The sequence below is a fragment of the Phodopus roborovskii genome, unplaced genomic scaffold (genome assembly GCF_943737965.1).
Source record: "Phodopus roborovskii unplaced genomic scaffold, PHOROB, whole genome shotgun sequence".
Lineage (NCBI taxonomy): Eukaryota > Metazoa > Chordata > Mammalia > Rodentia > Cricetidae > Phodopus > Phodopus roborovskii.
The window spans coordinates 11,882,610-11,909,600 of record NW_026126525.1 but is presented as its reverse complement, the minus strand read 5'-3'; the positions used below and the strand labels follow the sequence as shown (position 1 = coordinate 11,909,600).

The 26,991-nt window shown below is 42.2% G+C and overlaps 1 protein-coding gene across 2 annotated transcripts in view; it reads right to left on the bottom strand.

The window, feature by feature from the left end:
- The window catches only part of G3bp2 (G3BP stress granule assembly factor 2), a 68,634-nt gene that overhangs the window by 11,009 nt on the left and 30,634 nt on the right, over positions 1-26,991 (bottom strand). For both annotated transcript variants that reach the window (XM_051198271.1, XM_051198272.1), the window contains exons 2-6: positions 4,262-4,380; positions 2,552-2,633; positions 1,661-1,834; positions 858-945; positions 370-472 (exon numbers count right to left, since the gene is read on the bottom strand). In XM_051198271.1, the coding sequence (XP_051054228.1) occupies positions 370-472; positions 858-945; positions 1,661-1,834; positions 2,552-2,633; positions 4,262-4,356 (542 nt within the window). In that variant the 5' untranslated portion in view covers positions 4,357-4,380. The remainder of the gene's footprint in view (positions 1-369; positions 473-857; positions 946-1,660; positions 1,835-2,551; positions 2,634-4,261; positions 4,381-26,991) is intronic.

The following is a 26,991-nucleotide window of genomic DNA, read 5'->3' as shown; positions in this document are numbered from 1 at the left end:
CATGTCATGTGTCATATAAAAAGTTTGTATGACATACATTCAATGTATTCTCCCTAAACAGTCTGCATTATTTGTAGACAAGGACAGCTCAAATACAAAACCATGTGGAAATTTTTGAATTAATAATTTTCAGGATCTTGATATATGTCCTAAGTAACCAAATACTGGCTTAACATTTTTAACAAATATGTATCTCCAGGGGCTTAGAGTATAGTTTGTTTGGTGGTTAAGTGCATACTTAACATGCATTATTAAGGTGAGGTTTGATACCTAGCACCAAAGAATAAGCATTAAATTCCAACAATGATAATCCTAGAAACTATAGTTAGGTAAGTGCAAATGCAGCCAGAAGCTGCTAGCTAGCCTTACGTCACAGGAATAGAGTCATAGTAAGCGTTGTTAGCATTCTCTTGAGCAGGTTCAGGAGATGGCTGCCTTTCTTCTTGTTCCTCTTCCACTTCATCCTCCGATTCTGACAATACATAAGGCATATCTCACACACTAATGATGGCATGTTTAAGCATAAGATAGAAGACTGACAAAGGCAGTCATCATTCACTGGGATACTCCCTGCTCCCCACAAACTAAAGAGATCAAGCAGGATCAAGTTTGATTACTATGCTCTTTTAACAAGATCAATTTGTAAAGAAAAAGCATGCAAGGAAGCTAAAAACCATTTCACTTTGTTTCTGTTGCCACAGTGGAAGGAAGATCAATACACAACTAAAGACAGGCAACAGACAGTAAGGGAAGATAGGTTCTATGGCACTTAGTTCATTTTGATAAAAGTGCTTGTGTCCCCAAAACTATATACAGTATAGCATAGAATCTAAACACACATCACCTTATAAACTCACCTTCATCAAGTTCCGGTTCAGAATCAAATACTTCATCTTCATAACGAAACATATCATTGTGAACGTAAAATTTATTGGGAACAGATCCCTACAGAAAAACAATCTCAACTTTAGAACACAAAAATAATCTGAAATTATCTGGAGCACGTTATGATGTAAACACAAAAGAAAACTAAAAAAAAACCACCAAATGAATACTCGATGAATGAATGAATGAATGTGGTGGCAAACGTAATTCCTCCATTTGGAAGATTGAGAAAGGAGGATGGTCACGTGTTTTAGGCCAGCTGAGCTACAGAGATGCTTATTAACAATACACATATGAAACATCAAAATAAAGCCCAGCATCATGTACATTCATTCTAATGCTTAAAAATTAATTCAAAAACAGTAGCCAGCTGACTGCAGAGATGGCTCAAGTGGTTAAGAACACAGGATGCTTTAAGACTCAGGTTCAATTCCCAACATGGTAGCTCGTGACTTCATATATCTCCACGGCCAGACTCACACCCATACATGCAGGTTAAGAACCAAATTTGAAAGGGCTAGAGAGATGGTTCAGAGGTTAAGGGCACTAGCTCTGCTCTTATAGAGGACCAGGATTTGATCCTATGCTAAGTAACCATCAGTTCCAGGACATGCTCTCATTTGGCCTCCAAGGGCATACACAAATAAGGAAAATTCAAAATGTTATAATTTTAAAAAAGAGCAACAAGCAAACCCAAACCTATAGGAAGAAGCTACTTAGCATTCTAACAAACTACATACATTAATAAACCACGCAAAGAATTTTGAGAACTTACTTCTGGAGCCAGAACAAAGGTCTGCATGAACTTCCTCTCGGGCTGCCCACTGTTAGACAGCAAGCCCATAACCTGCACAACTACGCCATCGCTCAAGGTTGCGTGAGCATCCACATGACGAATCTTCGTATGACATTCACTGAAGTTCAGAGATAACACTTTGTGGTGTATATCCTTTACAGAGACAAGAGGTGAAGAAAACTTTTTGTGCCACCACACTACACATTACTCTTCCTCATGACCTAAAAAATGAACTACTGACTTTCCCAATAATTTGAATCCAATCCAGAAAACTATGAATTACAATCAGACTGCCTGTTAACTGCCATCTTTACTCTCTACAGGAAATTGGAATGCATTGATCCTGTGTCATAGTCTGGCTATTATTGCAGCTTTCCCCTCCCCTCTGCACTAGGCTCATTCTCACAAACTGTTAACAACTGCCTTCTGACCTCATTATCTGTTTGCTGATGCTGTCATCTACATCTAATTTCTTCCTGTTTGCTAAGGCTCAATCCTGGAGTCCAACCAAAGTCCTAAATCCCTGAAGTCTACTCTTCCCATCAAGCTTTTGTTTGTTTATTTCTCTTTGGAGCCTGTAGACCAGGCTGGCCTCTAATTCGGAGATTTACCTGCTTCTGCCTCCCAAGTGCTAGGATTAAAGGCAGATGCCACCACCCCCAGAGCCCTATCAAGCTTTAAAGATTATTTTGCACAAGAAATTATTTTCAACTACTTCACATATAAAATGACATTGTTCTCCTTTTAAATCTATCCCATTATAAAATGTTTCTACTAAAATTGACTCTGTACCACACTAGAGAAAGAAACCGAGGGAGTTCAGAAATCCTCACTTAATGCAAAGACACTTGAAAGTTAATTTTGACTTACATTTTGGCCATAAACTGCTTCCTGGGGCTTTCCACTGGCATCCACTCCGCCATGGACATAGGAGGAATTCCTGCCATAAAACCTGCAAAACCAATGACATACACATCAAGTTTAGAGGAAAATCAGATGAAGGGGACAGTACTACTTCTATAAATGCTGTTAAGGATTAATACAGTCAATGCTCACAGCAAGGCAGATGCTCAATTCACTTGCCTTCAGTGAATTAACTAAGGTGTATGAATGACTGGATGAGAAGGAGCGCAAGTACTGAGAAATTTGTCTTTCTCTTAGGTTTATGTGTATGAGTACTTTTCCTATATGTATGCATGAGCCTGCCTGGTACCCTAACAAGTCAGATGAGAACAGAGGATCCCAAGAGACTAGTAACAGATGGTTGTGAGCTGGAATGTGGGTGCTCTTGCCCTCTCCACAGTGCTCTGAACTGCTGAGTCATCCTCCAACTCAAAGGAAAAATGGTTAAATAAGCTAGATAGAATACCTATACCATTTTTCCTTCTTGCAAAAAAAAATTATTTGATGAATATGCGTGCATGAGAATATCAGAAGACACATGAAGAGCTGCCTTCCACATTTATGATAGAACTCAGAATTTGCTGGCAAATTCTGCTACCCACAAAACCTTGTTAGCCAGTCAGTAGTGGCACATGCCTAATCCCAGCACTTAGAAGCAGATCTTTCAGTTAGAAAACAGCCTAGTGTATGTAGAGTGGGTTCCAGGACAGGGCTGTCACAGAAAAACTGTCTTAAAAAATAAAATTTAAAAATCCTGTTAGCTCTGCTCCGTTCTTTCCCTACTAAAAAAGAAAAGAGAAGGGAAAAAGGGGAGGAAAGTGGGAGAAAAAAGGCAGAGAGAAAAGGGCACAGGCTAACACCCAGAAAAGCTGAAACTTGCAAATTGCCATGTCTGGCTAGCCTTTTAATTCAAGGCTAGCCAGAACTACAGAGATCTTATTAAAATGAAATCTTTTAGTCCCAGCTCTGGGGAATGAGATGTGTACAGAGCCAGGTGGATCCTGAGTTGGGGACAGGCCAGTCTACATAGTGCTGCTAGTTGCAGATCAGCCATACCCATAGTGAAACCCTGTCTCAAAAACAGTAACAGAAGTCCTAATAATCCCATCCTCTACCAAGTATCACTCACAGCCACACCCTCCCCCCCCCAAAAAAAAACCCTCTGTATTCTATGAGTTTCCTGAGTGCCACCAACGCCCAGCAAATTACAATATTTTATATGCCTCATGTTTCAGCACAATGCTGAAGCTCGGACAATGGCCATCTGTAGTTTACTTTTCCTAGAAAGATAATGAAAGTCATTAGAATCAGCTGTCAAAAATGATAACCAAAGTATTTACATTAAGACCAGCATAAAATTGACATGGGAAATACAGAAAGGGAACCCAGCAACAGAAAATACAATCCTCTAGAAGAGAGGATAGCAAGCAGTATAATCTGTCTAGTCTGCAGCATCTACCTAAGACCAATGTGTGTACTCTCAGCTGTTCTATGGCATCCTAACACTTTTCAGCTGTCTCCCTTATCTGTATTTCACTTGCACAAGTACAGTCAAAAGGGAAGGGACTTGGCAAGAACTACATACTACACACATTTACAGGCTATTAATGTCTCACAAAAACTATTTCAGACAAGAAATTCAATAACACGTGGCCATAAGTAATGTCTTGGTTTTACCTGTGTAAATACTCAGGAGCTTTATTCAGCAAAGTATAGTATTGCCTCACGAACTCCCGCCCCACAAGCAGCGGACTGGGTTTCTCCATCACCATTTCTTTGCTGCCCAATGTGAAATGCTGGGGGAGAAAAAAGAAAACAGCTCTTAATACTTGTAAAAGTCCATCAAACCAGAATAATGTAAATTAACAGCCTTCAAATCAACCGCCAGGTGGTGGTGTTGTGTATGCCTTTAACTGCAGCACTTGGGAGGCAGAGACAGGAATTCAAGGACAGCTAGAGCTACAGATAAGCCTGTCTTGAACAAAACAAAAAAAATATTAATAAAATTAACAGTAGATTTTTTTTTAGCCAGGCATTAGTGGTACACAACCTTTAATCCCAGCACTGGGGAGGTAGTGAGCCTAGTCAACAGAGTGAGTTCTAGGACAGGCTGCAGAATACAGGAAACCTGTATGTGTGTCTGTGGACAGTAGATTATTAACAGGCTAGAAGATTGCTTAGCAGTTAGGAGCATTGCCTACTATAACAGCTGGTTCCCAGCATCCACATAAGGTACACACACAACCATGTAACTTCCAGGGAATCCCGCCTCCTTAGTGCAGGCAAACATAAGACAAAAAAAATGCAACTTATTGTTTACTTTATACATTTATACAGCCCTCTGAGCAGTCTAATTATAATTAACATTAAGAACAGGAACTGTGGCTGCAGATAGATGACTTGTGCTGTTCTTCCAAATGACTAGAATTGATCAGCACCCATGCTGAGTGGCTCATAAATTTGTGCCTGTAACTCAGTTTCAGGGAATCTGAACCTTTAGTCTTGAAGGCACTGATACAAAAAACACATGATTAAAATTGGTCTTGCACTGGAGAATGCTCAGCAGCGCCTGTGAAGGACCAAAGTTCAGTTCCCCTGCTGTCACAAGGTAGCTCCCGACCATATTTCAGAGGTACTATGAACACATGTGCTACACATAAATACAAGCAGGCCCAAACACACATACAAATAAGAAAGGGGCAGAGGTATGTGAGGGCTCAGGAAGTCAAGGTTTGTCTGACCTGAGCTTAACTCCCCAGGACCAACATGGTTGATATAACTGACTCCCACTTTGTCTTCTAAACCCCACAAAGACAGAACACTACTTGTCTCAAACACTTCTTGTTTTTAAAAAAAAAAAAAAAGTCTGCAATATGGCTGGCAGTGCCTCACTGGTATAGCACACACTGATTCCAAGAAATAGCCCTGGGTTCAATCATAAGCAACAAAATACTTGTGTTGATCAACAGACAGACACATGAACACACAGCCGAACACAACTTGAAAGGATACTTGGCTCTATTTACTTATGTGCATATGTGTATCCATAGCGACCAGAAGAGGGTGTCAGGTGCCCTGGAGCTTGAATTACAGGGGGCAGTAAACTAGGAGTGAGTGGCAACTAAACTTAGAACCTCTGGAAAAGCAGAAAGCACTCTGATCTACTAAAGTCATCATCTCTAACTCCCCTCCATTATTATACTTAGAAGTAAAACAAAACAAACCTCCCATCTTAGTGTAATTAGGCAAATCGAATGCTGCCTGAATTCCTAGTTAACAAATTTCAATTCAGATTTCATGCCACAATCAGCACACTAGATTGCTGTTTTAATGAGTGTCAAATAGGGACAACAGTGGAGCAGAGGTTAAACTCAACTTCGTTCTAATTAGTTGCTTCTTCCTCTGTATATGTAGTCCTGGCTGACCAGATCCACCTGCCTCTACCTCCTGAGTGCTGGGATTAAAGACATGAGTCACCTCCTATATTATAATGCAGAAATAAATTTTTAAGCTATGAGGCTCAGATCTCAAAACTGAGGCACTTGAAGTTGTCCTGAGTTCAGGCCAGCATGGACTAGAGGGAACCCTGTATTTTTTTTCCTAAGGTTTATTTTATATGTTTTGCTCACCATGCATGTCTGTATACCACATGCATGCCTGGTACCCATGAAGATCAGATTAGGGCATGGGAGCACCTGGAACTGAGATTTTAGGAACAGTTGAATAACCATGTGGGTGCTGGGGATTGAACCTGGAAAGTGCTCTAAAGTTCTGAGCCATCTCTCTGAATTCCTGTATGTTATTGTTATTAACTTTAAGTGGGAACTAAAAAAATCAAAGCATCAAGGCAGCAGACAAGTCAGTCACAATTGAGAAGCTTCTTCCATCACCACCATGAAGCAAACTTTTTTTATGCACTTTCAAAAGATGGAGAGGAAATCTATAGGCTACAGCCTATGGTGTCTAAATGTCATAAAGTATACAGTAGCTTGGAAATTCTTAAATTTCAAGGGGGGATCCAAGGCCCTCTTTTAGTCTCCCTGAGAACTAGGCATACACATGAACTAGATATACACGTGAAACATCCATGCTTAAAACTAGACATACCAGCAGTCTGATTTTGAAGCCAGCTACACCTACATAGTGAGATCTCTTAAAAGAGGGGAAAACTTTGAAAAAATATGGTAGAATATGAAGATTGCATGTATAAAAAGTGAGTAGGGGGTTTTAGATAACTTGCCTAGTGTGAGGTCCTGTTCTCCAACCAAGTCGTGGAGAGATGAAAATTTATTCAACATTACTGGGTTTTGCAACAAACTCTAGTTGAGTGGCCTTGAAAACCCATAGGATTCTTCTGATAGGCTGCCTACACCCTGGGATTAGGTAAAACCATCATGCTTAGCATAATACCACTACCCACAGCAATAGTAATGTAGTTCTGTATGACACAGGAATGTTTAATAACTTAATTCTAAAAATTACTTAGCAAAGTAATTACTTAAGAAGTTGAGATGGGAATATGCTGGGATAATCAGTTATGTAGAAAATAAATAAGGAGAGGGTAGCTGGGCGTGGTGGGGCACACCTTTAATCCCAGGGAGGTAAATTTAGGCAGAGGCAGGCATCTCTCAAGGCCAGCCTCATCTGTAAACAGGCGGGGCTGCTTTCTATGCACAGAAACCCACCCCATGCTGGGAAGGAAACAGGACAGAAGCTCTGCAGAAATGGCTTGGTTTTAAGAGCTGGCTTGGTTTTAAGAGCTGCCTCCCTCTCTCCATGTTCTTACCACTATGGATACCATTTTGTCACCAGGAGTGACAATGGCTAGCTCTGTTTGAAAGTTTCCCATTTCAGAATGTTCAGCTTTCAGACTATGCACTGGTCACAATCTACAAATCCTGAAAGTCCCAAGTGCTTTCATACAGGGTTCAATGCCACTGACCTTCAATTTCTGATGCTACTGTCACCAACTGAGAAGGGGATCCTAGTAAACCATCAACAGTTACCAAGAGCTGGCAATCCAACCCTTTAAAACCACCAACACAATAAAAGGAAAGTTCATTCACTGCATAAAATTTCATGCCATCTTTTGATGGTTATTTCAGTGCTTAGAGAGAATAGGCAAGAGAAATTTTTGAAGAAATCATTAAAATTTTTTCATAAGGACAAAACTCCTATATAAGGAGAAATGCAGACAAAACTGCCAACCTTGGCAGGTTGCACATTAATTTTATTCATGGAAAGAGTGTCTCCAACCAGCTATGGCCTGTTTACCAGACACTGCTATCAAAGGCTGCCCATGCTTAGCCCCAGTTTATATCTCCATGCCAGGATGCTCACTCCCACTCCCTCTGAAGGGCTCACACCTAGGCCAACTGACCCAAAGGCAGATCCCAAAGGACAGAACCTAAAAAGCTGAGTAAATGGTTATGCGGCCACCACTCCCTTCTGAGACAAGGTCTGGGATTAAAGGGGTGTACATGCATGCCCAGCTGCACTTTGTGCTTTATAGTTTGAGTACCCTGTTTCCTTGTATCTCCTTGAATAGGAAGTATTGGCTTCATTTACAGAAAAATGACTTAGCTGGGGGCATTGGGCCTTTTAATCCCAGCACTTGGGAGGCAGAGGCCCAGCCTGGTCTATAGAGTGCCAGGACAGGCTCCAAAACAAGAGAAACCGGGCCTGGAAAAAAAAAATGAAACACTGTCTTTGTTTGTTTGTCTTTGTTCAAGGAACAAGAATTTTGTTGTCATTAGTATGAGGTTTTCATTATTTACAGCCAAAATTTGCTTTGGGGCCAGGTGTGGTAGTTTACACCTTTAATCCCAGTTCTTAGGAGGAATCAGGGTTGAGCATAGCCATTTCCTCATGGTTTGTCATTCTTATTTCTGATCTTCAGTACCTGCTTCCTTATCTTATGGGTTGCTTCACCAACACCTATTTCTCTTGTGTATTCTTGGATCCAAGGTCTGGCACAACAAATGATCACTTAATTCAAGATAAACATGGTCTAACAGATCAACTGTTGGGATTATATCAACTGTTGGGATTAAAGGTGGGAGGCTAGCACCGCCCGGCTGCCTTTCCTTTAGATTCTTGACAGCAATTTATGTTGCATAATTACCCATTAGGTATTTTTTCCTATCTTATAGTGAATGAATATGAAGATGATTAACATTTACATTGAAGCATAAATTGGATTGCTTCTAAAATGGGTAGAATTTGGTTGATTTATGCAGGGTGGTAAGATCCAGGATGGTCAGGGCTACTGAAAAACCTGTCTCAAAAAAAAAAAACTAAAGGCATTATTACATGTATCTATAAATTTCCAGTTATGAAATTAGAACTTGACTAACAGTCCAACTACTTTGTCATTATAGACTAAATCTGCAGGAGGTTCACAGGTCAATGGCTGTCCAGATGTAGCATGGCCTCTCCACTGAAGTGAATGGTAGCAGGATCAGGTATCCTGGTGCTTGAACCTGAAGGGCAGGAGCTTACCCATTTGAGTTACTAATGGCATCATTACCCAATGGCATCATCATCTGCTCCTGGTAACCACCCCCCCAATTCCACATCTTCTACTTGCTTTCACCAACACCGGGTTTTCTCTGTGTAGCCCTGGCTGTCCTGGAATTCAACTCAGGCCAGGCTATCAACTTTGCCCCTGAAACTCGATTTTAAGTTGTGGACACCCCCCACCCTGCAACATTCTGAAAGTTCAATAACCTAAATCACCAGTATACACATCTCATGCCCTCCTAACATATTTTTCATGAGATAACTTGTATGCACTGAGATTAGATGTTACCTAAAACGGTAACAAAAGGACAACTTAATTCAGTCCTACAATCCAAATTGGGCAAACTTTTTTATTGGAGAAACTCTCACCAGGTAGCCTGGCTAGTTTGTAAGTATGTAGACCAGGCTGGCCTCGAAGTCAAGGATCTACTTGCCTTTGACTCCTGAGCGGTGGGTACACTGGGCCTAAACCTAAAGACCAGAAAGGGACCATTGAATTTGGCAAAGTCAAGTGTTTACCTAGAAACTTTGGTTCACATGCCTAGAGCTACATTAACTGCCAAATATGGACAAGAAATTTCTATCCTCGTCTATCCCAATCTTTTAACTGCAGTTAATGGTTCCCCGGTCTGGGTACTTGCAGTTTTGGTGTCTTGAATGTAAAAAGCCAGAAACCTCAACTAAAGTTAGTAAATAGCACAATCATACCCGGAGGGAGGAGGGCAATTTTCCTTGATTCAGCTTTGGCGCACGTGTTTTGATAAGGAACCAAAAGGCATCTCATACAGTCGACTGTGGTTATTTTGGGGAAAATTGTGAACACGACCCTATAACCCCAAAAGCAGCAGAGACACCTAGAGAAACCTGCTCTTATAGACATAGGAAAACCTCGATCAAATTCCACTAACAAAATCCAAACCATCTAGGAAAACTTTGATTCTCCTCCCGACACCTCCAAAAAAACCAAAATTTTACAAAAATCTGGAAGAAAACCCTATTCCTAAGACTCAAACGTCTTTTCTTAATTCCTGGGCAACTGGAGATGGCCTGCAGAAAAAGGACGGAGGCTCAAGCTCGTTATACTGCCCTGGTATCAGAACATTTTCGGGTTAATGTGGGGGATGGGGCACCTCCGAGTACCCGGCAAGCGGAGCGGCGGCCACCTTCAACCCCGGATTCAGTTTCCGGGCACAGAAATGGTGCCCGGAGGCCGCTACTTTCGCATCTGCGCCGCTTCTGCCTCCACCGACACGGCCTCCTTCCCCTCCCCCACGGGCGGGGCGACGACCGGGAACCAGGGCCGTAATCGAGCGGGGTGCCAGGCGGGTGGGCTTCCCGCCCTGAAATCACCACTGGAGAAGCCCACTGGCCCGCTCGGCTGCTTGGCGCCCGCCGGGCGCTCCCTGAGCTGCGGCTGATAGGGTCCAGCCGAGCAGCCTCATCCTAACAAGCCCCACCTGTGCCCTCTGCACCACGCGCGCAGACCATCTTCCCACGCAGCCTCCCGCTCACCTTGCAGAAAAGGCTCGGCTCCGCACACGCACGCACGCACGCACTCACTCTTGCTGGCGTCGGCAGCCGCCGACAACAAGGTTCCTGCCGCAGCACCCCAGACACCGAGCGCACACACCGAACGGTTGCCGCGAGCCGCGAAGCGAAATGTCCCCTGCCGACCACCACACCGACCGCCCCTCTCGGCCCCCGTACACACCTCCAACCAACAGCGGCGGCGGGCACGTCGCACGGAGGTCAGGAGTGTCGCGGGATCGGCCGCAGCAGATTCTCCTCCCTCGAATAAGCCTGAGGCTTTAGAATGCGCAGAGCGGAGAAGTCGAGCCACTCAAAGCCACCTCTTCTCGAGAGCCTAGAGCTGCAACGAGCTATAAGAACACGGACGTCCCGCCCCCTTTGCCACCGCCCCCTCTTATTGTTTTACCCCTGCCGAAAGGGCTAGGGAACCCCCCAGAACAACGCCAGCCAATCAGGCATCACTTTGGAGAGCTAGACCCAACCTTCTCGCGTCCCTCCGCGGAGCACGCGCAGTACGGCGCCGCACTCGGGCGTCCGGAAAGCCAGGGAACCGGAACCGGCCTAGAGCCGGGGCGAGAGTCCGCTGGTTTGACGTCACAAGGAAGCTGCCTTTCTCTTGCGGTGATGCTGAAGCCTCCCTGTCTTTTCAGGTGGCGCGAACAAGCAAGCTGACTCCACGCTGAGCGGTGTCTTTTACAAAAGGATATTATTCGTGCAGGGAGGGAGGAAATTTAGTCATGTCCCTAAACGTGTCTGCTGGTCCCTGCCTTACAGGAGCATTAAAAGGCAGTTTTCAACTCAGCACAGTGAGCGCACTTACACTGCTTAGTAACCTCTTTTAGGAAATGGAGGTTTTAGGCCTTTCAAGTTAATGTCATCCAGCTAGTTTAAAAGGGTCCTGAGCCGTGAAGTATGAAAAAATTACGACTTGGGTCTTTTGTATGGCCTTGACAGGTTCATCCGTGAATGGAATCAAGGGTTTACAAATCAAGGCTCAAAGGCTTGTAGTTGTGGACACTACCTCCTGGACCTTGATTCAGAAAAAAACAAACCGTTATAGACAAGATGTTACTATGACACATATAGATCTGTGTTGGGGCCCATAGAGATGGCTCCACTTAAAGTCAGAGTTCAAATCTGTCCTTCCTTAGTCTTCCAAGCTTAAAGTCATAAGACCTAAAGGTCTAAGGCATGGCTACTGTACGTTCTTTGGTCTTGGCCCATGATGTCTTATCTAAATAACAAGAGACTTAGTTTAAGGTGTGGTATGTTTAACCCTCAAGGCTAAGTCACGGGAAATTTAGTCGTGGTTACCAAATGTTTGAAGAATTAAGGAAAAAGGTCTGTTTCTTCCTTGTATCTTGATAAAGAAGTATTTTGCCATGTTCCCCTTTTGGATTGGGGTACTTTAGAATGTTGAAGAATAAGCTTGAGGCATTCGATATTCACTGGATTGCCCTCCTGGACTCTATCCTGTGTCTGTCTTTTTCTTAGCATCTTTACCTTTTGTTTCTTAATCCACACTCCCCTTCTCAGGTGAACACAGGTTAATAAAGACTAGCCCCACAAAGTGGGACCACCACAAGATCTGGCAATGTTTTCAATATTAAGACAGCTGAAGAAATTGGGAATGAAGATATGAACTGGTGATAAGACACAGAGGGTAATCTGAGAACAGAAACATGAACCAAGCATAATGAAGGCATAAATACATCATCAGTTTTCCCTCACAGTCCCATAATGTGTTTCCTAAAAGTAAAAAAGTATCACAAAAGGCAAGGCCAATATTTGAGCCTCCAAAATCTTCACTGGCTTTACTGTGGATTGCTTAATAACTTTTATATGCAAATATATGGGCAGACCATCACTTATTAAATGAATTTGAGATGGTTTTCCTTAATGTATTACATATGCAGATTGCCCTTTAAGTACACTATTTATAGACCTTGCACTTCTCTGATTATTTTATGAAATCACTTATGTCTCACAAAAAGCTAAAGTAATTACCTATTTGAATGCACACTTCACAGATGAGGAGTATAAGACTTAAGAGGTCTATTTACCCAAGGACACACACCTATTACTCATCTGAGCCAGGCATAGAGGGACACACCTATATTCCCAGCACCTGGGAAGCAGAGGCAGGAAAAAGGTTCTAGACCAACCTGGTCTACAAAGCAAATTCCAGGCCAGCAAGGGCTACGTAAAGAGACTCTCAACCATAAATGAACAAATGATTAATTTCAACAGAAGTAGTCTGCATTCAAAGCCCACCCTTTAATTGTAAACTATAGAATGCTGCTATTATTAACTGTTAAAATTTCAATTATTCCCAGCCACATCCAATGCATTTTGTTAGTTGTTGTTGTTTTTTTTTTTTTTTTTTTTTTTTTTTTTTTGATGTTTAAAGACAAGGTTCCTCTGTGAAGCCCTGGCTGTCCTGGAACTCACTCTCTAGACCAGACTCTGGGATCAGCCAGCCTGCCTCTGCCTCCCAGGTAGTGGGATTAATGGTGGAGATACTGTGCTGGGCCCCTTGCAGTATTTTTATAAGTATTCTTTATCTTGAAACCTGGAATAAAGATGGAAGTTTCTTGAGAGTGGGTCCCTGGCCTTAATGTTCATCTGAATCAGATCTGGACTTGTTAGAATGCCTTCCAGTGGCATTTTAACAAGTTTCTGATTCTGCAGGTGTATGGGGAGGCCTGAGAATTTGCATTTCTCACAAGTGCCCTGGGGATTCTGCTACTGCTGCTCTAGGAAACCACTTTACCACTACTGTGGCAGATGCTGGCAAACTTCATGAAAGAATCAGCTACTGTCTTCATCTCCCCTCCTTTCATAATCATTCAAAGCATAAAAAGTAATTCTCAGCTTAGCTCTGGGCCTACACAAAAACAGGTTTCAGGCAAACCCTGCCATTAAGTAACCAATAAATGGTTACTGGTTTTTAAAAGATCCAGCTATCTCCAATTTTAGTAAATTACTCTAACCAAACCCTACAAATAGCTAGCATTTTTCCCCCCTAAATGTCTCTCTAGTCTGTTCTCTGAATTCCTCTGCAATCTGGTAGTCTTTGCCCTGTGTCGGGCCTGGGTCTGTTTCATCTTTCCATGATGGAGTAACTGCCTAGTTAATTTCTCTGCCTTTCAAAATCACAATGCAGCAACCACTGTCCCCACGGAGCAAGCCAGGAGGTCAGTGTGAATGATACTCAGTGAAGTGGCCCAGGCCACATCACCCTTGATTTCACGATTTTATCATGCCACATACCCAATGTCATTGAGTTTCTGCTCCCTCTACCTTCGTTAACTCTAGATTAAACACATCACTGTTTCTGCTACTACCACAGTTCAGCATACTGCAGACGTTTTGTACTTGGTTGTGATACCTCCACTTAATTCTGTTATAGTTCATCTCTCTCATAAAAGCCAGATCTTTTCTCGTTTTGTTTTGCTTGTTTTTCCAGACAAAGTTTCTCTGTATAGCCCTATCCTGGAGCTCACTCTGTAGACCTGGATGGCCTTGAACTCAAGAGATCTGCCTGCCTCGACCTCTCCAGTACTGAGTTTAACAGCTTGCGCCACCACTGCCCGATAAAAGCCAGATATTTTTGGTTGTTGTTGTTTTTTTGTTGTTGTTTTGTTTTTTGTTTTTTTTTTTTTGTTTTTTTTTTTTTTTTTTTTGCTCTTTGTTGTTTGAGACAGGGTTTCTCTGTATAGCTTTGAAGCCTGTCCTGGAAATAGCTTTTATAGACCAGGCTGGTGTCAAACAGTTCTGCCTCCCAAGAGCTGGGAGTAAAGGCGTACGCCACCAACACCTGGCAAAAGCCAGATCTTTTACAGCTACAACTCAGATAGCCTTCCCCAAACCTCCTAAAGGCAATACTAAATTGTAATTCCTTGCCAAGGCCTACTAGGTTTACCTAATAGTTACTATCCTGAATCTGTTAATGCTGCCTTTTGTCCTGTCATTTCTCTCATGCCATCTCAGCTCTACTTGACATTCCTAATTTACCATTGCAAAGTCTCTGATGTGAATATTTGTCAAAAGACTTTTAAAAAACAAACAGTAAATTGTATCTGGCGATTCCCATAAACATTACTATGCCTTTTCCTTTTATTAATTGATAACAATCATCTGGTTTGGGTTATACTTTCTGGTAGACTGAATGAGAAATGTCTGTCATAGGGTGGCACATTTGAACACTTAGTCCCCAGTTGATGGGATTATGGGGATATGCACTCTTGCTGGAGGAAACAAGCACTGGGGAAGGCTTTGAGAGCTTATAGCCTTTTAGTTTGCTGACTCAGCTTCCTAATCCCACCTCAATGCCTGCTGCCATGCCTCCGGATCATCACAGACTCTGATGCCCCTGGCACAGCAAGCCAGAACAAACTCCTTGTAGACCTTGCATGTGATCATGGTGTTTTATCAGAGCCACAGAAGAGTAATGAATACAGATATATGCACAGACTCCTTATACCTACACCTACCACTAGCCTAGTTAACCCTTTCAAATGTGGGAAGAGTGCAAGGGTCTGAGCAAAGACTGGCAAGGAAAAGAGCAAGTTGAGAACTACATAGCTGTAGCTGGTATGTTGGCACATGACTGTAATCCCAGCGCTCAGAAGCAGAGGAAGGAAGCCCATGAGTAAGAAGCCAGCCTAGGCCACACAGAGACCATATCTCAAAAATCAAACCACAAGGGCTGCTGGGTGGTTAAGAGTACTGGCTTCTCTTCTCTTCCCGGGGACCTGGGTTTGACTCACAGCATACAAATGGTGGCTCAGACCATCTAGATTTACAGTTCAGAGCACCTGACACCATCTTCTGGAAGTGCATATATGTGGTGCATTAACACATGCAGGCAAAATAGTAATGCAAATAAAAATAAAAAGCTTTGAACAAAATAACTTCCCAAACAAAAGCTTACATAGATAGCTAAAACATGCCAAACCAAGTCACACTGTAAAGAAGTCTAAGGAAGGATGCTCCGGGAGTTTTAATCAGGGTAACACAGATAACACTGAGAAGGTAAGAACAGAACTTCAGTGTACGTTCTTCAAAATGTATTCTTAATCTACATAAACAAAATAAAACATATAGGCTACTTCAAAAATTTTCTGATCTTATGCCAGTGTTTAGGCAGGACTTGTACCAATGAATCATAAGAAGACAATCATGGCCACTTGGCTTCTCACCCCTACCTATCATTTGGTGGGACTCTCCAGTAAACTCTGCAAGGTCCCAGGTTTTACCTACTGTGCAATGCTACATGCCTGCCACAAAACAAAACACAAATAATCAATCTGGCTAGGAACAGAGCTCGTAGTACAGCACCTACCCTGCTATATGAAAGCATCCCCCCATTACATTATATGCATGCACGCATGCACACGTGTGCACGCACACACATACAGAGTGTAATCAATAAATTAAAAAATTATACTATTTGGCAGGTAGAATGAGTTATATATAAGTACAAACATATAATGAGTACACTTCCAAATAGTATAAATGTATGAGACAGAAGGAATAACAACATCATATTTATTTCCCTTACCTATATAAGTTGGCTATTGTTTTCTATTAGTACATAAATAAATAAATAAAAATTTTCCCAAGTAAGGCAGGTTATCTTAGGTAACAAGATTAGTAAAGACAAGCCACATATTTGCACCCTTTTTTTTTTGCCATAAATGTAAATCAAGGGACTAATAAAAATGAGAAACCAACCTAAACATCTAATTGGTTAAGAAACATTAAAAATATAATCATCCAGATAAACTATGTTGGGGGAGGAACCTATAGGGAGAACTTTCAGTTAGAAGTTAAGATGAATTTATCCCTTCAAAAGTAAAAATCTCTGTATGTGGTGTATAGTACACACACATCTAAAGTTCTAAATTTAAATATTTATGAATACTCTGTGGGGCAGGGCAGTGGTAGCAAACATCTTTAATCCCGCACTCAGGAAGACAGAGGCAGACAGATATCTGTGAGTTTGAGGCCAACATTGTCTACAAAGTGAGTTCCAGGACAGCCTCCAAAGCCACAGAGAAACTCTGTCTGGAACAAAAAAAAAAAAAAATACTCTGTAGCATTTTTGTTTCAATCTCAAATCATATATGTTCATGATATAACTTTTTTCTTCTTTTTTCTTTTTTCTTTTGTTTTGGTGGGTTTTTGTTGTTGTTGTTGTTGTGGCTTTGGAAGCTGGCCTGGAACTACCTTCTTGTACACCAGGCTGGTCTCCAATCACAGAGATCCACCTACCTCTGCCTCCTAATGCTGAATGCTGGGATTAAAGGCGTGTGCCACCACCGCCTGGCTTTTACTTTTGTTTTTAAAACAGGGCCTCAGGACAGTGGTAGAACATCCTTTTATCCCAGAATTCAGGAGGCAGAGAGTCTGAGGCCAACCTGGTTCCAGGAGAGCCAGGGTAGTTACACAGAGAAACCCTATCTTAACCATGCAAAAATAAAAAATAAAACAGCACCTCACACAGCCTAGGCTGGCCCCAAACTTGTGTGGCTAAGGCTAGTCTTGACTCCAAATCTTCTTTTCCTGCCTTCTGAATACTGGGATTGCAGACATGCAACACCTGGCTATGACATAATCTCAAGTCAAAATACACTAGTCAGTTTTCTATGAAGTAGAAACATATTTCATGTCTTTAAATAGCTTAAGTTTTACTGTGCCTTCTACCTTTCTATTGTTAGTCATGCTACTTTCAATTAAAACAAAGCATTCTCTTAGTACCTGAGGCAAAGCAAAATGGTAATTTCTCATTACTAATTTGTATTCTCTAACTAAACATACCAAACCTGAATTTCTTCCCTAGGTTAAAGTGGAGAGCTGAGCCAGGTGGTAGTGGCTCACGCCTCTGATCCCAGCACTCAGGAAATGTAGACAGGAGGATCTCTATGAGTTCAAGGCCAGGCCGGACTACAGAGAGAATTCCAGGACAGCCTCCAAAGCTACAGAGAAGCCCGGTCTCGAAAAACCAAAAATAAAGTTTAAAAGTGAAATAAAGTGGAAAACTGACTTCCACCGGTTGTCCTCTGACTTCCACTTGTGGACGAGTGTAGTGGCATGCTCTTACAAGTGTGCACACATGCAAAAAATAATATAATGACAATAATATTTTTAAATCAGAGCCTCTGTCTCCTGTCACCAAGCCATGCCTCGCCTGATAAAGCAACAAACTTTCACAGCCTTTGAGCAAGTCTTCCTTATTGAAAAGAAACTACCAGAGGATTCCAGGATTTTCCTTTAGTGCACCTGGCTTCTTTAAAAAGCCTTTTAAATTCACAGTGAAGTATTTCTTTGAGAACAAGAGAGGAGAAAGTCTATAATGGTCTGCAGGGAGAGTCAGGTAGGAATCTTACCCTGCAATCTTCCCATTCAGTTCCTCAGTAAGGCAGGGCTAGATTAAGGCCCAAAGTGTCTCTTCCTCTCCATTTCATTATTACATACAAAACATGTCACACATCCAGAAAAATGCATATAATAGGTATACTATCTACCCATTTTATACTTGCTTCCGCATTTAGAGGCAATCACGACCAAAAATCAACCTACTAAAGATTAGATTGTTGAGTTCTAATAGATTCTATGCAGGACTCATGAAGCTATGATGACAGGTAGGATCACCCCAGGCTGAGTGACCCTGGAAGTTTAACTTAAGACAATATAAATGAGGAAAGCATCTTCTCTGCTCTGCGCTGAGTTGCCTAGAGTCGGGGGTGTGGTGGGGGGGGGGGAACACCATCGGTGTTTACCTTTCTCATCCAGAATAGACTGTCACTTATTTGTCAGACAAGGCTACTCTGGCCATTACTATTCAGCCCGTACAGTCCAAGTATAAAATGCCTTCGTTACCCAGCTCTCCTCTCAGACTTCAAGCTCACCACACTGTGGGGACCTCACCAGGAGTTATTTCGTTTATTGGAAATTGGCCTCTCTCTTTGTGAAAGAATTCTGGCAGTTCCTTAATCAGGCCCTATGGATCAGGTTAGTGTCAAAAAATACTCCCAGCCAGAGTTAAAGAGAAGTAGGAGACTGCCTTGGAGAAGTCAGAGCAGAAGGACCAATTCTCACTGAATTATGGAAGTGTGAAGCCCATGATAGGGAGCCATCTTCTTCACTAAGTGGCTCTGTGAAACTCAGTGAGACAGTTCAGGGATGAAATTCAGGGTGGGTGTGAAGATTATTTATAGTGATTAGCATGGTTCCTGTTAAGGTGCAAGTTACATGTATGATTCCCATGGTAAGAACAACATAAGCCAGACATGAGTGTGTGCCTCCTAGTATTCAAGAGGCTGAAGCGGGAGGACCACTTGGGCCCAGTTCAGGAATAGCTGGGTACAAAGCAAGAGTCTTGGGAGGGGCAAGAAAGGAAAGGGGGATTTGGGAGAAAGAACACATTGAAAAGGGGAACCACTGTCAAAGGACCCCAACACTGTACTACATAAACACAGTATGCATAAAGATGGCTGGACCAGGTATTCTACCCCACCTGTCTATTCCGGATTACCTGTTGCGGTTAAATATGTGGTTTGGGTGTAGAGTAGAGAAACCATGGTGTGTGCTCTAAGTAGAGTCAAATTTATTCATCTCTTTTGGTAACCAGTCTGTAAAACTGTTTAAGACAGTAACAAACTGCATGAAAAATACAGGGCAGGAGCCTGAAACTGGTGCATGTGGTGACAGCCCCATTTCTTTCTATCTCCAGGCGAGCTTAGAGAGGAACACAGCCAAGCATCCTTCATTCAGGGTCAGCATCAGCCTCATCTCCCACCTATGTGTTTCCAGGGCAACTGCTTCCTTACTGTCTGGGAGCTGAGCTGGGCTGGGGTTCCATGGCTGCGGAACACTTATCTCAGCAGAAGCATGGAGGAGATGTGCAGTTAAGAGAGGAACCAACCTCTGAATTAAGATGTGTCCTACCGTTCTCATCAGACCATAAGCCTGGTTTTCTAAAAGTTTAGTCTGTCCAAACAGCCACTCTGACCTCTGCCTTGTTGACTCACCTTATCTGGCTGCATATGATTTAGCACCTGCCCAAAGCAGACAGGAACTCCCTTCACTCTCCTCTATAGAGCCAGGCTCTAGTGACCCAGAGTGGCCTCACCCTAACTCCAGAAACATGACCCCAAATTACCCACTCTTGTGGTGGTAACTTGAAAAGAGAAAGAGAACTGAAAGTAAAAAATTGCTTGTTGCTTAAACATGCCAATACTGTTAGAAGCAAAGGTTTGCAGGGTGTGGTTTTCCTTTTTCATTTCTTTTTTTCGTTTTTTGAGACAGGATTTCTCTGTGTAGCCCTGGCTACACAGAGAGCTGTTCTGGACCTAGCTCTGTAGAACAGGCTGACCTTGAATCACAGAGATCCGCATGCCTCTGCCTCCCGAGTGCTGGGATTAAAGGTGTGTACCACCAACACCCGGCTCCCTTCTAGTTAATAAAAAATTATATAGAATCTAAAAGACTTCCATTATCTTAAGTAAATGAGTAAAAGGAAAATGGGGGTGGTGTTGGGGCCCAAAGAGATGGGTCTGCTTCATCTTGGCTTAAGGGCAGAGAATTCAAAACTATCCTTACTCTTCCAAGCTTAAAGTCATAAGACCTAAAGGTCTAAGGCATGGCTGCTGTAGGTTCTTTGGTCTTGGCCCATGATGTCTTATCTAAATAACAAGAGACTTGGTTTAAGGTGTGGTTACTTTTAACCCTCAAGGCTAGGTCACGAGAAATTTAGTCGTGGTTACCAAATGTTTGGAGAATTAAGGAAAAAGGTCTGTTTCTTCCTTGTATCTTGATAAAGAAGTATTTTGCCATGTTCCCCTTTTGGGTTGGGGTATGTAAAAACATTTAATAAGCTTGAGGCATTCGATATCCACTGGATTGCCCTCCTGGACTCTATCCTGTGTCTGTCTTTTTCTTAGCATCTTTACCTGCCATTTTTCAATCCACACTCCCCCTCTCAGATAAAAACAAAGCAAGTTGACTGGATCTAACTGAAGCCCCACAAACACAGGTTATAACAGAGTGGAGCCTTTCTACAAGAAGTAGAGAAATTTTGTTGTTTTTGTTTTGTTTTGATTTTAAAACAGGGTTTCACTTGTGTAGCCCTGGCTGTCCTAGAACTCACAGAGAGATTTTAAAAACACTTATTAGCAAAGATGGTTAAAGGGTTGGTGAGATGGCTCTGAAAGCAAAGTGTCTGCTGTGTAAACCTGAAGAACTGAGTTTGATCCTGGAACCTACATAAAGGTGGAAGGAGGAAACCAATTCCAGAGTTCCCTCTGACCTCCACACTTGCCCTAGCTAGCTTTCATGGGCCTTCCCCCCATAAATAAAAGCTTCCAGGTTATTTATGTAGACGTATTTTTTAAACAATGGTTTAAGCCAGATGTTTTTCAATCTGAAGTCTATGCATAACTATATAATTGTGTCTTTTTTTTCCCCTGAAAGGGATCATATTTCATTGTCTCCTAAAAAAACATATCTACAACCAAAAAGGTTATGGATGATCTGGACTAGGTATGTGGCTCAAGTCAATAGTGCTTGTCTAGCTCAGGAAGCCTGGAGTTTGATCCTGTCACTGCACACACACACACACACACACACACACACACACACAGGTACAGTAACACCACATACACACATAGGTATGATAACACTGCATACACACACAGGTACAGTAACACTGCATACACAGGTATAGTAGCATAGAGCACACAGGTACGGTAACACTGCATACAGAGGTACGGTAAAACTGCATACACACAGACACACACACAGGTACAGTAACACTGCATACACACACACAGGTACAGTAGCACACACCTGGCACCATCAGAAGGTCAGGCATCCTTAGCTGCTTAGTAAGGCTAAGGATGGCCTGATTGCATAAGGCAGATGGCCTAGACAGCAGCCTTCACTGGGTGACAAGTGCGTGGTTTTCAGACACAGTCCCCAAAGGGGAAATATGTTTCCTGTGAGGTAATCTTAGAAACCCAAATTTTAAAAAAAGGCAGCAAACAACATAAACAAGGTCTTACCCACTAAAACAAAATCCAGGACTGGGGATAAAGCTCAGAGTGCTTCCCTAATATGAGAAAGACCCTGGGTTTGATCCCCACCACGACAAAAAAAAAAAAAAAAACAATTCTAAAATCTAATGTAACATACACACTTGGTAAGATTTTAAATGTAAGCATATGCTAAAGACCCAGGAAGTTTGATAAAATCTTTATCTACATTGCTTTTATTTACTAATAAGCTAAAAAGATGATGGTGGTGCAACTTGTATTAGGCTGTCTGCTGGTTTCCCCTTAACCAAATCTAAAGTCTGGAAAGGGGGTAATAATGTATATTGAGCTTTCCTCTTCCCACACACAAAATATCATGATTTTTATTTGTTTGTTTGAGTCAGTCAGGATATTATGGGTTTCTCCTTTATTTGTTTTGTTTGAGTCAGTGTCTCACAATGTAACTAAAGCTCAATTTCAATGGTCTGAAACCTGCTACTTAAATCAGGCTGACCTCAAACTAACAGAGATCCAGCGATCTGTTGCTGTATGCCTCCTGAATGCTAGGATTAAATAAGTATGCTAGCATGCCTGGATCATAATAATAGGATTTTCTTTTCCCAGATAGGGTCTCTCTGTGTAGTTATGACTGACCTAGAACTTGATCTGTAGACCAGGTTGGACTTGAATGCCTACTTCTGCTTCCTGAGTGCTGTAACTAAATGTAATAACAGGATCTTTTTGTTTGTTTGTTTTTTGTTTTGTTTTGAGACAGGGTTTCTCTATGTGCCTCTAGCTGTCCTGGCCTTGACCAGGCTGGCCTTGAACTCCACCTGCCTCTGCCTCTCTAGTGCTGGGATTAAAGGCGTGCGCCACCACCCACCCAGCCCTAGTAGGATCTTTAAAAAAAAAAATGAAGCTGAGCATGATGGCTCACACCCGTGATTCCAGCACTCAGGGGTCTAAGATAGGAGATTATCAAAACTCTGAAGCTAGGGGTCTGATTTCCAGCACCCACATGATGGCTCACAACCAATTGTAACTTACAAGGAATCCTTTACCCAGGATACCACAAATGGGGGCAGTATACATACATACATAATGGTCAAACATTCACATATATACAACACAATAATCTTAAAAATGAAACTATAAAGCCAGCCTAGGCTACATAATTCCAGGTTAGGGAGAACTAGAGTAAAATCTCATCTTTAAAAAATCATTACATAGATGATCATATTTACTAATTATGTGTTTTCAAAGAATGTATACACTAATGGAAAAGATACATTCAAAGAAGGAATGTAATACCACTTAGCAAAATAAAGTTTAAGACAGATTTGCACATAGTGAGAACAGAAAGAAGAAATTACTTTATCCAACTAGACATTCAGAACTGTACTTTTTGATGGCTTACTCTCGTGCTAGAAAAGGCCTCTGTCACTGGGCTCTGTCCCCAGGCCTATGAGCTGTCTTGCAGGTACAGCAAGACTGAGCCACACAGCTTCACAGTTACTGCCCAGGCCAAAGCTACAGCAGCGTTGAGCTGATGACCACAGCCTTGACTACTGCCAGATAAAGGTCAAATCAGGTGACAATCTTCAAAGGAATCATACCTCAGAAAGGAGGAGTGTGGCATAGGAAGAGTGTTTATGTATTCCAAACCTTGTACACATATGACAGAAAAACAAGTCACGCAAAACCTACTTTCGTCACAAAAAGTGATGAGCAAGGTTGTGCCCGTCCAAGGACAGACTACATTTCCTCCCTGTCTTTCACTGCAAACTAAGAAAATGTACAGCTTTGAGCATTTAGAAGCAGCATTTTTGTTTCTCACAGAATAGAGAAGTTGGAAGACCTTTCTTATGAAAGTAGAATCTAGAGGGACAGAAACTAGGAAAAACAGCCAATCAGGAGCCTGCAGAAGATGTAAAGCAATGTGTTCAAGCCTGAGGTCCCCAGTCTGAGCCCCTCTGGAACAGATTCCACACAGCTCTCCTGAGCTCCACACATTAATTGTGACATGTTGGTGCCCACTGACATCTCCCCCCCCCCACTCCATAATAAAAATAAAGCTTAAAAAATGAAATCTGTAGTGACTTTTGGTTCCTGCCCATTTGCTTAGGGATAATTTTCCAGTTTGGCCTGCTATGAGAAATGAGGTATCATTGCTAATTTGGCAGGTACAGAAAAGTACCCAGCGAAGGAGCACATTCAAGGAGTCTCTGCTGTCAATGCTTCTGCTCTGGTTGCTAAGTCAAGATACTCTCACAGGAGCAATAGAGGTCCATGAAGGAACAAGGCCTTCTGGTTGAAAGAATGCGGTCTCTACTCCAGCTAGACAAGCCCAACAATTGGTTGAAGGACTACCCTTCCAAAAGAGGAACCACTCTTAGGAAGGTGGGCTCACCTTAAGTCCATGCTAAGAGATAGGTGAGATATTTATTCCTTTAATGAGACATTATAATACTTTTCTTTCCCCAAATTCCCATCCAGGCACATCCCTAGAGCCTGCCATGGGTACATTCACCTTTCTGAGTCAAGTCAGGACTTTTTCTTTTTTGAGACAGGGTGTCACTATTCAGCTCTATCTGTCCTGGCTGGCCTTGAACTCACAGAACTCCACCTGCTTCTGCCTCCCAAGTACTGGGATTAAAAGCAAGCACTGCTATAGGCTGGCCCTGCTTCTCTCTGATGGACGCTGGCTAGAACCCAAGTGTACTTTTTCCCTAATGCTCTCCCCAACCACACAGTTAGACTACTTGTTCCCCAGGAGTCTGACCTCCATGCCAGCTTGTACCATGGTCTTTCCCCCTTCTTTTCCTCTTCCTCCGCCAAGCAGCTGCCCAGATTTACAGCTTACCTGCCTCTGGGTTTTTCAATTGAATGCTAGTAAAACTGTCCTCAAGTTTCTCTTTGAGTCCATTTTTAAATTCTTTTATTAATGAGACAACCCCAAGAAGGGACCCCAATTCCTCTGGCATCAAGACTGACCTCACACCCCTTTCACACAAGGCAGCTAAGGCTTACTTTGAGGAAGAGGGCATTGCACAGCACCTGTAACCCTTGACACTGCCACAGCCTCCCCAAGTTCCCTGAATATTCAAAGAGCCAAGGTCTGACTCACAAACCTCCCTTGTACTTTGTCCTCCAGGACAAAATTACATTGACCCACAAAACCAAATGTGAATGTCTGAGAAAAGGATTTTGTTTTCGTTTTGATCAGCCTGCCTCTGCCTCCCTTGCATGGGATTAAAGGCATGAGCCAGGCTGTCTGAGGAAAGGTACTCTGTCACAGTTAGGAAGCATTTTACTTGGGAATAACAGTTTTGCAGAAAGAAGAAACAGCTTGGAAATCTGGGAGGACATTAGATGGCATTTTTGAGCATTTAATGGTAACTATTGATATAAATAATTCATAAAATAGATTCTTCCATTTTCTTGTAGATGTCAAAAAACCACTTCACCTCTAGCTATACATTTAGTGTTAAATATTCTTAGGCTAAAAAAACTAAGATGGTTCATCTACTGAATACTGAATATTATATTTGAAGGGAAAAAAAGGCTGAAAAATCATAAACTGTTCACAAAGACATTGTTACAATAAAACAACCCCAGACAGACTCAGGTGATACAACCCTTCTAGCTGGGAGCTGGTTGTAACATGTGACTTTTAGCAAATCATTATGAACTTTATACTGTCATTCTCTTTTAAGAAGTTCAGGTTTAATTTTACATGCTTTGTCCTCCATTTTTTCATTTGGAATATAATTCTAGTAGAATTGATAAAATCAAAAAATCATGGTAGCTATGGGTAAGAATACAGGAATATAGATGCGTCAAAGCAGCCAGACAAAAGAAGACCGCACTAGTGTGTGGAGGCAAAGGCTGGAGGATCTTTGTGTGTTCAAGGACAGCCTGATCTGATCTGCATAGAGTTCTAGACCAGCTACAGTGAGAGAAAGAGAAAGAAAGAGAGAGAGAGGCTGACTGACTTTAGAATCCTATTGGTATAAATGTTAAAGAAGTAAAGTAGTAGTCTATGATTCTGGAAGGAGCTGGGTACAGCAAGGCTTCCCAGGTGATTCTAGGGTTTGAGTCTTTAGATCTGGGTGTTTACATGGCAGGCTCAGTTTTTGGAGTTTCATTAATATGTCTTATGCTTTTTTTTTTTTTTTTTTTGTTTCTGTCCTCCTGTTAGACTTCAATAGAAGTAAAAACTACACAAAACTAGCCATGGTGGCACACTTTTAATTCTAGGACTGTGCAAGGGACAGGCAGATCTCTGAATTCCAAGATTTCCAGGACAGTCAGGACTACACAAGGAGACCCTGTCTCAAAGAAACCAACCCTGGCCCAAAACAAACAGACAAACAACTACATAAAAATCACAAAAGTCACCTTAACTCCTGCATCAGTGAGTGTTTGGGTTGGAAACCAACACTGGGGGCTGAGAATGCAGCTGGTTCAGCTAGTTGACAGAGTGCTAGTCTAGCAAGCAGGAGGCCCTGGGCTGGATGTCAGTTTGCAAGAACAAGACAATGACAGTAGAATGTAAAACAGGAAAATCTATAGAGACTCAAAGTAGATCAGTGGTGGCTTAGGCTGGGGGGGGGGGCAGGAACAGCAAGCAAGAAGCAGACAGAGCTTTTGAAGTGTTCTGATTTACCATTTATTTATATGTACGTGCCAGGGATCAAACCCAGGACCTATACAGTATATACTCCATCTACTGAAACGCACCCCATCACCCCTGGAGTTGCTGCTGCTTCTATTTCTCTTTACTTGCTACATAGCCTGCTCTGTGAGTCTTTGAACTCACAGAGAACCACCTGTCTTTGTCTCCTAAGCACTGGAATTAAATATCTGTACCACCAGGCCCAGCCTGAAGCTTCTTTTGGAATCGACCAAAAAAGAAAAGAGAGCTGGGCGTCGGTGGTCTTTAATCCCAGCACTAGGGAGGCAGACACAGGTGTATATCTCTGTGAGTTCGGGGCCATCCTGTTCTACAGAGTGCGTTCCAGGACAACCTCCAAAGCAATATAGAGAAACCCTGTCGGGCTGGAGAGATGGCTCAGCCATTAAAGGCTAGGCTCACAATCAAAAATATAAGAGAAATCCTGTCTCAAAACAAAACAAAAACAAAAACAAAACAAAACACACACACACACACAAAACCCAAAATTCAAGAAAAGAAAAAAAAAAGTTATAAAATTGACCATGATGACAGCAGCACAACCCCATAAATGTGATTTTAAAAAGCCCCTGAACTTTATACTTTAAGGAAAGCTAAACAAAAACTAAAACCAATATTGG